The sequence below is a fragment of the Bos mutus genome, chromosome 29 (assembly GCF_027580195.1).
Source record: "Bos mutus isolate GX-2022 chromosome 29, NWIPB_WYAK_1.1, whole genome shotgun sequence".
Lineage (NCBI taxonomy): Eukaryota > Metazoa > Chordata > Mammalia > Artiodactyla > Bovidae > Bos > Bos mutus.
Window position 1 is genome coordinate 490616 of NC_091645.1, and position 16100 is coordinate 506715.

At 43.8% G+C, this 16100-nt stretch overlaps 1 protein-coding gene and 1 pseudogene across 1 annotated transcript in view; one reads left to right on the forward strand and one right to left on the reverse strand.

Moving 5' to 3' along the window:
* HEPHL1 (hephaestin like 1) overlaps positions 1–14747 on the reverse strand; it is a 91773-nt gene extending 77026 nt beyond the window's left edge. The window contains exon 1 of the mRNA XM_005892042.3: positions 14578–14747. Coding sequence (XP_005892104.1) covers positions 14578–14747 — 170 coding nt within the window. The remainder of the gene's footprint in view (positions 1–14577) is intronic.
* Positions 14748–14834: 87 nt separating this feature from the next.
* Positions 14835–16100, forward strand: part of LOC102278599 (cardiolipin synthase (CMP-forming) pseudogene) — a 40997-nt pseudogene continuing 39731 nt past the window's right edge.

The window sequence follows — 16100 nt, forward strand, 5'->3', positions numbered from 1 at the left end:
GAAATTTTTCCTTATCCATTCAACTATCAAGCAATTGTTGAACCTGTACTGTATATGAGACTTCAAATTAAAAACTGGAGCCAAGATGTATAATTATCAGTCCCTGTATTCAAGATATGTCCCACCTGGCTATGAAGACAAAACAGATGCTTTGGTAAATATATAGCAACAAAAAGTTTTCTATATTAAGGGACAACTAATGCCTGGAGACGAACCTTTGTTGGCAAAGTAATGTCTCTGCTTTTGAATATGCTATCTAGGTTGGTCATAACTTTCCTTCCAAGGAATAAGCGTCTTTTAATTTCATGGCTGCAGTCACCATCTTCAGTGATTTTGGAGCCCAGAAAAATAAAGTCTGACACTGTTTCCACTGTTTCCCCATCTATTTCCCATAAAGTGATGGGGCTGGATGCCATGATCTTCGTTTTCTGAGTGTTGAGCTTTAAGCCAACTTTTTCACTCTCCACTTTCACTTTCATCAAGAGGCTTTTTAGTTCCTCTTCACTTTCTGCCATAAGGGTGGTGTGATCTGCATATCTGAGGTTATTGATATTTCTCCCGGCAATCTTGATTCCAGCTTGTGTTTCATGGATGTGAGAGTTGGACTGTGAAGAAGGCTGAGCACCAAAGAATTGATGCTTTTGAACTGTGGTGTTGGAGAAGACTCTTGAGAGTCCCTTGGACTGCAAGGAGATCCAACCAGTCCATTCTGAAGGAGATCAGCCCTGGGATTTCTTTGGCAGGAATGATGCTAAAGCTGAAACTCCAGTACTTTGGCCACCTCATGCGAAGAGTTGACTCATTGGAAAAGACTCTGATGCTGGGAGGGATTGGGGGCAAGAGGAGAAGGGGATGACAGAGGATGAGATGGCTGGATGGCATCACTGACTTGATGGACGTGAGTCTGAGTGAGCTCTGGGAGTTGATGATGGACAGGGAGGCCTGGCATGCTGCGATTCATGGGGTCGCAAAGAGTCGGACACGACTGAGCGACTGATCTGATCTGAATGCCTGGAGAATCCTAGGGACGGGGGAGCCTGGTGGGCTGCCATCTATGGGGTCGCATAGAGTCGGACATGACTGAAGCGACTTAGCAGCAGCAGCAGCAATCATATAGTGGGCTTCCCCAATGACTCAGTGGGTAAAGAATTCATATGCGATGCAGGAGACACAGATTCAATCCCTGGGTTGAGAAGATTCCCTGGAGGAGGAAATGGCAACCCACGCCAGTATTCTTGCCTGAAAAATCGCATGGACAGAGGAGCCTGGTCCAAGGCTACAGTCCAAAGGTTGCAGACAGTAGGACATGACTGAGCAGCTAAGCATGCATGCAACCATATAGAGCCCAGATGTCCGAGTGAGTGTTGGGGGATACAGGACAAGCGAAGAGGAGCTAAGGAGCCTCTTGATGAAAGTGAAAGAGGAGAGTGAAAAAGCTGGCTTAAAACTCAACATTTAAAAAATTGAGGTCATGGCATCTGGTCCCATCACTTCATGGCAAATAGATGGGGAAACAGTGGAAACAGTGACAGATTTTATTTTCTTGGGCTCCAAAATCACTGCAGATGGTGACTGCAGCCATGAAATGAAAAGACACTTGCTCCTTGAAAGAAAAGCTATGACAAACCTAGACAGCATATTAAAAAGCAGAGACATTACTTTGCCAACAAAGGTCCATCTAGTAAAAGTTATGGTTTTTCCAGTAGTCATGTACAGATGTGAGAGTTGGACTATAAAGAAAGCTGAGCACTGAAGAATTGATGCTTTTGAACTGTAGTGTTGGAGAAGACTCTTGAGAGTCCCTTGGACAGCAAGAAGATCCAACCAGTCTATCCTAAAGGAAATCAGTCCTGAATATTCATTGGAAGGACTGATGCTGAAGCTGAAGCTCCAATGCTTGGCAACCTGACGCAAAGAGCTGACTCATTTGAAAAGACCCTGATACTGGGAAAGACTGAAGGCAGGAGGAGAAGGGGACAACAAAGGATGAGATGGTTGGGTGGCATCACTGACTGGATGGACATGAGTTTGAGCAGGCTCTGGGAGTTGATGATGGACAGGGAGGCCTGGTGTGCTGCAGTCCATGGGGTCACAAAGAGTCGGACACGACTAAGCAACTGAACTGAACTGAGGATGAGGATGAGCGGCAAAGTAACATCAGCAGAGGGTGTGGTCAGGGCAAACATGTAAGATCATACACGTGAGATACAAACATGTAAGATCAACTTGTCACAATAAGGACAAGTTGTGTTGTCTGAGCTTGAGATGGGATGCAGTTCACCAAGGAGAAAACGCGCTCACCAAGACTAGACTGAGATGAGTGCTACTTGGCAAAAGGAAGGGTGGAGATGGTGGTTTCAAGCTGCATTTGGGGGGCAGCCACACCCTTCCTAATTAGATGAATAGTTTTTGAAGTATTAATTCAGGGAGAACTCACCCTGGTTCCTCCAACATCACCTAAGTCTTGAGTTCCCCCTTCTCCCACCTTACTCCACAGAAGCCCCCCAGGCACCAAATCTAAACAGTAAAGGGAAAAGAGAAGGAGCCTGAGTCCCAGTGCCCCACTTAACAACTGTGAGATCTTGGGGAAGTTACTTGACTTCTCTGAACCCCAGTTTCCTTGGCTGTAAACCGCTGAGCATGGCAGAGCCAACACAAGGGGTGAATGAGATGTGGAGCCCCACACATGCCCTCTGGGAGAGTGAGCACTAGATCAGGGGGAGTCTGGGGAGTTTTGATTGCTTCTGGCAAAGCTCTAATTAGAAAAGAGGAAAATGCGAGACTTCCCTGAAAGTCCAGTGGTTAAGACTTCCCCTTCCAAAGCAGGGGGTGTGGGTTTGATCCCTGGTTGGGGAGCTAGGATCCCACATGCCTTGTGGCCAAAAAACCAAAACATAAAACAGATGCAGTATTGTAACAAATTCAGTAGAGACTTTAAAAATGGTCCACCTCAAAAGGAAAGAAGAAAATGTGATCATCTGAGGTATCACTGGCACAGGTATCTTGCTCTCCAGAGAACCCCTCGAGACAGGTGAGCAATATGATGACAAACATTTCCTGAGTGCTAACCCAGTGCCGGCACCACACCTGAGCACTGACAAATCTCCTGATACCCACTGTGATAGCTGATGATGACTCTCAAAGATAAGTCCACATCCTAATCCCTTTCTTTGGAGAAAGAGTCCTTGCAGGTGTAATTAAGTTAAGGATTATGAGATGAGAAGATGGTCTGAGATAATCCAATCCTTGTGGTCCAAGGGACTCTCAAGAGTCTTCTCCAGCACCACAATTCAAAAACATCAATTCTTTGGTGCTCAGCTTTCTTTATGGTCCAACTCTCACATCCGTATATGACTACTGGAAACCATAGCTTTGACTAGGTAGACCTTTGTTGGTAAAGTGATGTCTCTGCTTTTTAGTTCTGTCTAGGTTTGTCATAGCTTTATTTCCAAGAAGCAAGCGTCTTGGTTGCTCCAAAAATGTTCTCATAGGAAGGGGATTAGACACACACAGGGGAGATGATATGAAGATGGAGGCAAAGGGTGGAATGATGCAACCACAAGCCAAGGATTATTAGCAGCCCCCAGAAACTGAGGCAATGGGTGGATTCTCCTTAGCGCCTCCAGAGGAATTGCGGAGGAAGTCCTGCCAACAGCTTCATTTCAGACATTCTGCCTCCAGGACAGGGTGAGAACAGACTTCTGTTGTTTGTGGTAATTTGTCACAATAGCTACAGGAAATGAATATATCCCTTCCCCATGCAAGTACTGTCATTATCCCCATATCACTGATGAGAAAATTAAGGGGGAAAAAAAAGACTCAACTGGGACTCCCCTGGTGGTACAGTGAATAAGAGTCCACCTCGAATGCAGGGGACACAGGTTTGATTCCTGGTTCTGGAAGATTCCATGTGTGGTGGAGTAGCTAAGCCAGTGCGTCATGACTACTTAAGCCTGAGTGGCTAGGGCCCGCAAGCCACAACAAGAGAAGTCACCACAATGAGATGCACTCACTTTAACAAAGAGTAGATCCTGCTCAACGAAAGTAGAGAAAGCTCGCACAGCAATGAAGACCCAACGTGACAAAAAATTACTTTTTTCAAAAAGACTCAATTACTTACTGAGTAAACAGAGCAAGAATCCTAGGCCTCTCAGTTAATGCCAGAGCCCCACACTCACCAGCAGGCCAGGCTACTCTGGCATCTTGTTAAATTTCTTTCATAAGAGTATCAAATCCTCATTTATTTAAGCCACTCTAGATAAGCGAATGGCAACCCGCTCCAGTGTTCTTGCCTGGAGAATCCCAGGGACTGGGGGAGCCTGGTGGGCTGCCATCTATGGGGTCTCACAGAGTCAGACACGACTGAAGTGACTTAGCAGCAGCAGCATTCTTATCTTTACTGGCAGCCAAAAGCAACCACTAACTGATATAGAAAATAACAGCAACTCCAAGAGATTCACAAGGCCTCAGGCCGAACACATAATTATTTTCTGCTGACAAGATAGAAGCCAAAATTTGAAAGTGAGCATCTGTTGGTTGGTTTCATTTTTGACCAAGGGTAAACTGGTCTGAGTTTGACTTGTGCACTCAGAAAGAGGTCCTTCTGCAAACATTTGAAGACACTATAGACTGATCCCTAAAGTTCTAGAATAGATCTAGAATAGATCTTTTGATTTCCAGTTTAGTTGGAAATTTTCCTGCTGCTGCTGCTGCTGCTAAGTCACCTCAGTCGTGTCCAACTCTGCATGACCCCATAGACGGCAGCCCACCAGGCTCCCCCATCCCTGGGATTCTCCAGGCAAGAACACTGGAGTGGGGTGCCATCTCCTTTTCCAGTACATGAAAGTGAAAAGTGAAAGTGAAGTCACTCAGTCGTGTCTGACTCTTAGCGGCCCCATGGACTGCAGCCTACCAGGCTCCTCTGTCCATGCGATTTTCCAGGCAAGAGTACTGGAGTGGGGTGCCATTGCCTTCTCCTACTGATATAAAAAAACAAAATTGTAAAAAAGGCAGTTGGTCAAATCAATCTTTTGATATCATTTAGGTAGCAGCCCAGTTCTTCGGGGGATTGAAAGCAACTGTGTTTGTCTTGCAAATGTCCACATATCAGGGGACTTCCCTGGTGGTCCAGTTGTTAGGAATCTGCCTTCCAGTGCAGTGAAGGCAGTTCAATCCCTGGTCAAGGAATTAAGATCCCATATGTCCTGGGGCAACTAAGCCCGCACACCACAACTACTGAGCCCATGTGCTCTGGAGCCCACGCACCACAAGTAGAAGAAGCCTGAGTATCACAGTGGAAGATCCCACATGACACAACTAACACCCAATGTAGCCCCAAAAAGTACAAAAAAATAAAATAAAATAAAACGAAGTACTAATAAGGTGATATCCTTCTCTTTATTTCAAAATTTACCAAAGCCTTTCTCTTCCCCCTCCTGCTTCCCTTCATTGGCTCTTCTTTAAGATAAACATACAAGAACGTCCTCACTCCCATCATAGGACCTGCTCATAGGTGATGCTCAAAACCCTTTGCCATTGGCTGGGCTGCCACGGTGATGATGGAGGTGGGTAAACTCCCTTCACACACCCTAAGTGGAGTTTGAGCAGTGATCAGTTTCACTTGTGTCCAAGAATGATTCTGCTTATGAGTCAGCACCCACGAAAACCCCTATATTTCACTGGGAAGAAAAAAAGCCTGCCTGAGTGTTGGTGGCCTAAGGAGAGCTTGGTGAGAATTGTAGCTTAAGTAAGGTGATCCTCTCTGGCTCCACTAAAGACCAGGCTCCACCACGGAAGCACAGTCACATCTTCATTAAGCATTTTAGGAGCAGCACCGGCAGGAGTGCATCAAATGCTGACATTATCCCCAGGCCAATTAAAGGAGCCTTGTGTCCTCATTACACCCAGTGGGGAAGAGGAGGAATACATTCATCAGGAGGAAAAATTTTATTTTATTTTATTTTTTAACTTTACAGTATTGTATTGGTTTTGCCATATATCAAAATGAATCCGCCACAGGTATACGTGTGTTCCCCATCCTGAACCCTCCTCTCTCTTCCCTCCCCATTCCATTCCTCTGGGTCATCTCAGTGCACCAGCCCCAAGCATCCAGTATCGTGCATTGAACCTGGATTGGTGACTCGTTTCATATATGATATTATACATGTTTCAAAGCCATTCTCCCAAATTTTAAATAGACTATGACTCCTAAATCTTATACCTTCTAGGAGACACTAGTTCTTATAGCCTCAATTACATTTTTGACCCCTATGATCAAGCAAAGGTACCAACTTGGGAAGTTAAATTGCACCATCTGACTGCTGTCATATCTTCATGAAAGAATTTCAGTTTATTTCCTATCTCATCCCTGTGAACCAGAATTTATTAGGCTCTTGGCCCTGCCTAATTTTGGTTTCCAAGCTTTTTTATATCACTGAAACTTTGGCATTCACCTTCCTTTCCCCTTAATTTTTGCCCATTCCCCTTATTTAAACACAAAGCAACCAGAACAACGAAACTGACAGTGATTAGTTCTTACTGTAAGGATCCCAAGTGAGTGACCTGGCTTAGTTCTCCATGGGTCATTGTCACTGACAGAGCTCTGTGTAGGGTTGGGGAGTTTATTATACATACTCTGGACCTTTTCCACCATCCTCCTTCTCCAGGTAAGGAGGTGGCTGGAGTACACCAAACCCCTAAACAGCAAAGCAGGGTGGGGTACATGCCGTGTTCAAGGCCAGATAAAGTCACCAGGCTGCATGAGGGGTTAGGAAGGAATGTTATGAGAATAAGCCAGGACTCTGGGGAATAAAATATTTTGTGAGTGAACAATTGGAGATCATTCTTAAAAGGCGGGGGACAATGAATGGATAAATAAAAGTATAGAATACTTTAAAAACTGTCACTTATCCCCACTCTTAGGACTTCTCCAACTCTTTTTTTTCCATTTATTTATTTTTTAATTGAAGGATAATTGCTTTAAGAATTTTGTAGTTTTCTGTCAAACCTCAACTTCTCCAATTCTTGATTTCTAGGGTGAACATTTGTAAAGCATCTTTCTCCTTGCATTGCAAAAAATTTTCTCCAACCAGAAAGTCAGATAACATATTTTTCATTTAGTTTTTTTTAATTATTTATTTAATTGGAGGCTAATTACTTTACAACATTGTGGTGGGTTTTGCCATACATCAACATGAATCAGCCACGGGTGCACATGTGTCCCCTGCTCCCATCCTAAACCCCACTCCCCCTCCCTCCCCACCCCATCCCTCTGGGTTGTCCCAGAGCACAGTCTTTGAGTGTCCTGTTTCATGTATCAAACTTGCACTGGTCATCTATTTTACATATGGTAATATACACGTTTCAGTGTGTAGCCCATCTTATCTCATTTTGTATCCCTACCTAATTCCTTCTTTGAAATTATTTTGAAACAAATTATATCACTTTTATATAAATACCCTAGCACATGCATGCATGTGTGTTAAGTCACTTCATTCATGTCTGACTCTTTGCCACTCTATGGACTGTAGCCCACTAGGTTCTTCTGTCCATGGGATTCTCCAGACAATACTGGAGAGGGTTGCCATGCCCCCTCCAAGGGATCTTCCTTACCCAGAGATGGAACTCAGGGATAAAACCCACATCTCTTATATCTCCTGCATTGGCAGGTGGGTTCTTTACCAGTAGAGCCACCTGGGAAGCCCACATACCCTAGTAACTACCTCTAAATATAAGCTCTTAAAATATAACTAGTATATCATTATCACACCTAAAAAATGAAAAATAGTTCTTTAATATCATCATACATTCAATTAATGTTTGGTGTTGTTCTTTAGTTGATAAGTCATGTGCGACTCTTATGAGGCTCCAAAGACTACACCCCATCTCTCTGACCATGGAATTCTCCAGGCAAGAATACTGGAGTGGGTAACCATTCCCTTCTCAAGTGGATTTTCCTGACCCAGGGATCAAACCCATGTCTCCTGCATTGGCAGGATTCTATGCACTGAGCCACCAGTTAGTCAGTCAGTTCAGTTCAGTTGCTTAGTTGTGTCCAATTCTTTGCAATCCCATGAACCGCAGCAAGCCAGGCCTCCCTGTCCTTCACCCTCTCCCAGAGTTTACCCAAACTCATGTCCATTGAGTCAGTGATGCCACCTAACCATCTCATCCTCTTTCGTCCCTTTATCTTGCCTTCAATCTTTCCCAGCATCAAGGTCTTTTCAAATGAGTCAGCTCTTGGCATCAGATGGCCAAAATACTGGAGTTTCACCTTCAACATCAGTCCTTCCAATGAACACCCAGGACTGATCACCTTTAGGATGGACTGGTTGGATCTCCTGGCAGTCCAAGGGACTCTCAAGAGTCTTCTCCAACACCACAGTTCAAAGCACCAATTCTTTGGCGCTCAGCTTTCTTTATAGTCCAATTCTCACATCCATACATGACTACTGGAAAAACCATAGCCTTGACTAGAAGGATCTTTATTGGCAAAGTAATGTCTCTGCTTTTTAATATGTTGTCTAGGTTGGTCATAACTTTCCTTCCAAGGAGCAAGCGTCTTTTAATTTCATGGCTGCAGTCACCATCTGACGTGATTTTGGAGCCCAAAAAAATAAAGTCTGACACTATTTCCCCATCTGCTTGCCATGAAGTGATGGGACCAGATGCCATGATCTTAGTTTTCTGAATGTTGAGCTTTAAGCCAACTTTTTCACTCTCCTCTTTCACTTTCATCAAGAGGCTCTTTAGTTCTTCTTCGCTTTCTGCCATAATGGTGGTGTCATCTGCATATCTGAGGTTATTGATATTTCTCCCGGCAATCTTGATTCCACCTTGTGCTTCTTCCAGCCCAGCGTTTCTCATGATGTACTCTGCATATAAGTTAAATAAGCAGGGTGACAATATACAGCCTCTACCTACTCCTTTTCCTATTTGGAAAAGGAGTCTGTTGTTCCATGGCCAGTTCTAACTGTTGCTTCCTGACCTGCACACAGGTTTCTCAAGAGGCAGGTCAGGTGGTCTGGTATTCCCATCTCTTTCAGAATTTTGTGATCCACACAATCATAGGCTTTGGCATAGTTAATAAAGCAGAAATAGATGTTTTTTCTGGAACTCTCTTGCTTTTTTGATGATCCAGCGGATGTTGGCAATTTGATCTCTGGTTCCTCTGTCTTTTCTAAAACCAGCTTGAACACCTGGAAGTTCATGGTTCATGTATTGCTGAAGCCTGGCTTGGAGGATTTTGAGCATTACTTCACCAGCGTGTGAGATCAGTGCAATTGTGCAGTAGTTTGAGCATTCTTTAGCATTGCCTTTCTTTGGGATTGGAATGAAAACTGACCTTTTCCAGTCCTGTGGCCACTGCTGAGTTTTCCAAATTGGCTGGCATATTGAGTGCAGCACTTTCACAGCATCATCTTTTAGGATTTGAAATAGTTTAACTGGAATTCTATCACCTCCACTAGCTTTGTTTGTAGTGATGCTTCCTAAGGCCCACTTGACTTCACATTCCAGGATGTCTGGCTCTAGGTGAGTGATCACACCATCGTGATTATCTGGGTAATGAAGATCTTTTTTGTATAGTTCTTCTGTGTATTCTTGCCACCTCTTCTTAATCTCTTCTGCTTCTGTTAGGTCCATACCATTTCTGTCTTTTATTGAGCCCATCTTTGCATGAAATGTTCCCTTGGTATCTCTAATTTTCTTTCTTTTGTGTGTGTGTGTGTGTGTGTGTGTTCAGATATGATCTTTTTTTTCCTGTTTATTTATTTCTTAATTTTACTTTACAATATTGTATTGGTTTTGCCATACATAGACTTGAATCCACCATGGGTGTACATGTGTTCCCCATCCTGAACCCCCCTTCCACCTCCCTCCCCATCCCATCCCTCTGGGTCAACCCAGTGCACCAACCCCGAGGACCCTGTATCATGCATCGAACCTGGACTGGCGATTCATTTCACATATGATGATTTACATGTTTCAATGCCCTTCTCCCATTTTGAAAATTATTTCTGATGCCTGGGAATTATACTTCTCAGGTGACTTTAAGGATTATATTTCTGGACCTCGCAGGTGGTGCTATGGTAAAGAACCTGCTTCCCAGTGCAGGAGATGTAAGAGACGCAGGTTCAACCCCTAGATCTAAAAGATCCCCTAGAAGAGGGCATGGTAACCCACCCCAGTATTCTTGCCTGGAGAATCCCCACAGACAGAGGAGCCTGATGGGTTACAGTTGGTAGGGTCACAAAGAGTCAGACACAACTGAAGTGACTTAGCACACACATGCACATTATACAAAGTAAGGAAACTGATGTTCACAGAGATTATGCGACATGTTCAAGGTTACACAGCAAATTGGGGACAAAGCAAGGACTAGAAGTCAGGCCTCTTGTTTCCTGTTCTAGGCCTTTTCCTAGAAAGAGCCACGACAGTGGAAAGAGCAATGACAGAAATTCGGCTGTCATGGATTTCTAAACACTGGGCATTTTCTGGTTGTGAATATCTAAGTTGTGAAATTAAAAGACGCTTACTCCTTGAAAGGAAAGTTATGACCAACCTAGATAGCATATTCAAAAGCAGAGACATTACTTTGCCAACAAAGGTCTGTCTAGTCAAGGCTATGGTTTCTCCCATGGTCATGTATGGATGTGAGAGTTGGACTGTGAAGAAGGCTGAGTGCCAAAGAATTGATGCTTTTGAACTGTGGTGTTGGAGAAGACTCTTGAGAGTCCCTTGGACTGCAAGGAGATCTAACCAGTCCATTCTAAAGGAGATCGGCCCTGGGATTTCTTTGGAAGAAATGATGCTAAAGCTGAAACTCCAGTACTTTGGCTACATGATGCAAAGAGTTGACTCATTGGAAAAGACTCTGATGCTGGGAGGGATTGGGGGCAGGAGGAGAAGGGGGCAACAGAGGATGAGATGGCTGGATGGCATCACTGACTCAATGGACGTGAGTCTGGGTGAACTCCGGGAGTCGGTAATGGACAGGGAGGCCTCGTGTGCTGTGATTCATGGGGTCGCAAAGAGTCAGACATGACTGAGTGACTGAACTGAACTGAACTGAACTGAATATCTAAGGAGCAGAGTGTCCTAAGAAATGCTGTCTACTCATCCTGCCGAAGCCGAGTGAGAGGCATGGTTACATCACCCAAGATGACCCCTTGCTCCAGGGAAAGGTGTTGCAACGCAGAGTGCACATAGTGAACTCCATATTTTGTGACAATTTCATAGGTGTCACCTGTGGCACCATGACACTTGTGAATCATAGCCCCTGAGACATGTGTCCTGTGGTCTTCAAGCAAGAGTCAGCAGCCAACCACAACTGTGCCTTCTTAGAAACTTGCCCTGAACCACTAGCCACATGCGTGGCATGATTACTTCCTGGCATGATTACTACTAAAAGCCAGCACATGTCACAGCCTCACCCAGGCTCCCCTTTCGAGTCAAGAGTCTGCCCTGCATAAACACTGCCCCTCGACACACCAGAAGGAAACACGTGGGAACCTTGGCCTTCCAGGTATGATATCTAGCATGCCAGCTGCTCCTAAAGGGCAGGAATCCTCCTCCAGGGAACCACAACATTTGTTAAACAACCTCACTCTAATCTGATGCCAAACTGTGTTTTAGTCATGCCTGCTTTTTTTTTTCTTTTTCACCATAACTATTTTTGTACATTTTATTGTAATTTCTTCAAAGCCCCATCTGCTGGCTGAAATGATCAACAGAAAGCCCCTAACTTCTTGCACCCAGCCTTGTGAAAATGGTATCTTAGTATTTGATTATTTAAAGTACTTTGAGTCTTTAAATAAACTCACAGACATAGAAAACAAAGTTATGGTTACCAAAAGGGAAGTGGGTGGGGGGATAAACTGGGAGCTTGGGATTGACATATACACAGTACTACATTCGAAATAGATAACCAACAAGGTCTTACTGTGTAACACAGGGAATCCAGTATTCTATAATAACCTAAATGACAAAAGAATTTGAAAAAGAATAGATATATGTAAAACTGAATCAGTGCCATAAACTGACATAACACAACATTGTAAATCAACTGTCAGTTCAGTTCAGTTGCTCAGTCACGTCTGACTCTTTGCGACCCCATGAATTTCAGCACGCCAGGCTTCCCTGTCCATCACCAACTCCCGGAGTTCACTCAGACTCATGTCCATCGAGTAGTCCCATATAAAATAAAATTGTAAAAATAGATAAAGTACTTTGGGTGTTTGAATAAACCCAGGTGACTGGTTTGGTCACTGACACCAGTGATCATTTTCAATGTTTTTCTGAAAAGAGTGACAAGTGAGACTAAACCTGCCCTTGGTAAAGAATTTTACTGGAATTCCTACTTCCCTCAAAGTTGAGTTTAATTCAATGGGAAAGGATCACCTTTGCCAAGAAAAAGTTTCACAGTGAAAAAATATTAGCTCTGAAGCCAAAGGAACGTGAATTTGGTGATGCGTTTTACACTGTAAACTCTGGCACATACTTAACCTCAGAGCCTCAGTTCCTTGTTTGTAGAGTGGGAATAATAACAACTGTATGCAGTAATGAACTGAAAATTGCTTGTGGAATCCCTGGGTCAGAATCAATGCTACTGAACAGTGCTAATGACATGAGCATTTTAGGAGAAAGAATTCTGTGCCTATGGAAAGGCAGTCCAACATCCCATTGAGCTTAAAGCCTATGCTCAGTGCCCTCAAAGCATACGTCTTGAATAGTTTCCCATCCAATAGCAACTGACAATGATCAGTTTTTCTATTGAGCCCTTTTTGAGGATAACCGAGCTCTACTTTTAGGGAAGGCTGCTGGGAGTTAGGGGAACCTTAAAATCTCAGCTCCATTTGTTACAGTACAAACTACCACCGTCAACAGTCTGCAGATGTGAAATACAAAGAAGTCAAGAGTCTTTTCTGGAAATAGCCCCCTGGACAAAATTTCCTGGTACAAAGCTTAAGAAAAAGTCTTTCTCGGTAGCCTGGCATAAGCACCATCCTTTTTGAATAAGCAAAACATGACTATGCCCCTTTTGTGTTGTTAGAAAGCCTGGAAGCCATGGGTCCAAGCCAACTGGATCTTTGGTCTTCCCCCAGGGCGGGAGGACCTGACTCTTACGGATTTGACAGACCCCATGAATCTTAGCAGCTAGAAGATGAAACCTGGATGTTGAATGCGCTGGGCACTGCCTATCAGGAAAGAGAGATCAGAACTTCCCTGGTGGTCCAGTGGTTAAGACTCTCAGCTTCCAAGGCAGGCGGCCAGGGTTCGAACCCTGTTCGGGGAACTAAGATCCCACACACTGCAACAGAGAACTCGAGTGGCAACTACTGAGCCTCTGCTCTCTGGAGCCCATGTGCAACAAATAGAGAAGCCTGAACACCTCAGTGAAGACCCAGCACAATTTAAATAAATAAATGTCTTTTAAAAAAAAAGGAAAGGAACAAGTATGTGAATATACAACTATTTCCAAAATATCTTCAAAGATGTTCTAAGAACTACAATGTTGAAAATATGCCTGATGGGACTTCTGAAATCAGAAGCTGATTTCAGAGGGAGCTCAAGGGAACAAATTAAGATTATTATTAAGTTAAGATTACTATCTTAGATTAAGATCTTAATAAATTAAGATTATTATTAAGATTATTCCTCCCCCTGGGAGGACAAAGGGGAGCAAGGGCTGCTTTGTGCAAAAATTAAAAAGTCAGGAACAAAGAATGTTGCAGCACCATCTCACCCAGCTATGCCCTGGGCTCTGAGGATAAATACTGCCCTCAGACTGACTGGATTGGGGCTGGAACAAATTTCTCACCAGCAAAATAAAGCCATTTTTAAGTGGGCTCAAGGAAACTCTTAAAATACCAGCCAAATCTACTACAACTGCCCCCATCTTTTAAATATTGCAAACCAAAACCAAAGTGTAACTACCTATGGCATATTTATCTCTAATGATTATGTTTCATTCCAAAAATTAAAACTAAGAAAACACTGTGTATTTTAACAGTCAAGAATTCTTGAAAATTCTCAAATTTTTATCCCAAAGTTTAACTTTTTTGGGCAAAGTGAGTCCAGAGTCCCTAGAAGTTCTTAGTGGTATCTAGGGAAAATTGCCCATATAAAAAAATAGGTCATTATTCAGAACACCTGGTTGTGTATATGACTCTTTACAGACAAAGTGAACAGATAGAACTAAGAATCTCTCTCCCAAATTATACACTTGCCCATGCAAGCACTCTCTAAGCAAACACAAAGCCTTCCTGTTGATCTAGATCAACTCATACCCATTGTACGGGCTTCCCAGGTGGCTCATTGATAAAGAACCTGCCTGCCAGTGCAGAAGACAGGAGTTTGACTCCTGGATGAGGAAGATCCCCTGGAGAAGGAAATGGAAACACACTCCAGTATTCTTGCCAAGAAAATCCCATGGACAGAGCAGCCTGGTGGGCTACAGTCCATGGAGTCCCAAAGAGTTGGACACCACTGAGTAAGTAAACACCACCACCACCACCATCCATTGTAGCAACCCAAGGAATACAAACTGGAGTCTCTGAGGACCCCAAGTTCACTCACTTGTCTTCTGCGAAGCTTTTCCCAGTAATGACATTCTTCCCTTGGGGCACATAGTTCCAGTATTCTTCCACAATCCCAATGTGGTATGTTCTGGTGACTGCGCCAACCAGCCCAGACAGACCCAGGAGTGTGAGAAGAAGGATGCTGTCAGCCTGCCACTTCCAAGGCATTTGTGGATGTAACTTGGGCCAGTAGCCTGCACAGGGACCAACCCTGCCTGTCCCTCCCCCTCACTCCCAGCCAGTTATAAATAAGGAATGGACAAGGCCCAGCTCCTCCTCCTCAAGGAGTTTGGGGTTGGAACAGAGGCTGACAACTTGTGTAAGCTCGATGAGGTAGTGGCTATGGTGACCAAACTTTTGCCAGCTGTCCAGGAAATGCATAACTGGCTTATTTACTTACTGTACAAACCAAACAGGTTTGGTTCTGTAAGTCTCGTTGCTCTGCTGTGACATTGGTCTTTTATCTTTGCCAGGAATTTGCAAGGACTGTGTGTAGCCAGTCAGGATCCACTGTCCATGGGTTTCTCTAGGCAAGAATACTGAAGTGGGTTGCTATCTCCTTCTCCAGGAAGAATGTCAGTGCAAAAAGTTAAGCTGATACCTTCCTCCTGCTTCCTCTGTTTCCTCTACACCTACTTAAAGGAATATATTAAGATTGGAAAACTAGGCTGGTCTGCATGGAGCACCAGGAAACAATCCCATGCACCAGGGAAAGCTTCATCTCTGTCCCACAGGCAAAGGGAGTGATGTAATCACCCCCCGCCATCTCCAGCTTGTTTTATGAGGCTACATGAAACAATCAACTCACATCATAAAGTTTATAACAACATTGTAAAACCTCACTAATTCTCCATTTGCTCATGCACCATCTCCCTCGGATTCTCTCAAATCCCGTCAACAAAAACGAGGCACCCAAACCCCCTAGTTCAGTCAAAATTTTACAGTCCATCACCCCCAAGGGCAGGGAGCTGCCTTTCTCAGGATGAAGAAAAATCATAAGGGAGAAGAAGGAGAATGCCCATTCACCTGTTTACTCGGATCTGTGACCTAGAATCTCCGTGTTGAAAGAGACCTCATCCAACCCTGGAAGACAGCCAGTCTGATTCCCCTGCAGAGTTGCTTTTGAGACAGCAGCCCTGGAAGGAAGGAGATGCCCTCCTGGCTGGGCTTTGAGGTTAAACAGACCTGTGTTTGAATCCAGTCCCACCATTTACTGATTGAGTGGCTCTGGATAATAACTCGATCTCTCTAAGTTTGTAAAATGGGGGCAGAGGGATTATTCAGAAAATTTAAAGGATGACCTAGGAGCAAATCTAGATGAGCTTGGGATTGATAACTTTCTAGATACAACACCTAAGACACAACCCATAAAAGAAATAATGGATAAGCTAAACTCCAAAAATAAATGTCTACTCTGTAAAAGACACTGTCAAAAGAATGAGAAGAAAAGCCACAGACTTAGAGAAAATACTTGCAAAAGACATGTCTGATAAAGAACTGTTATCCAAAAATATACAAATA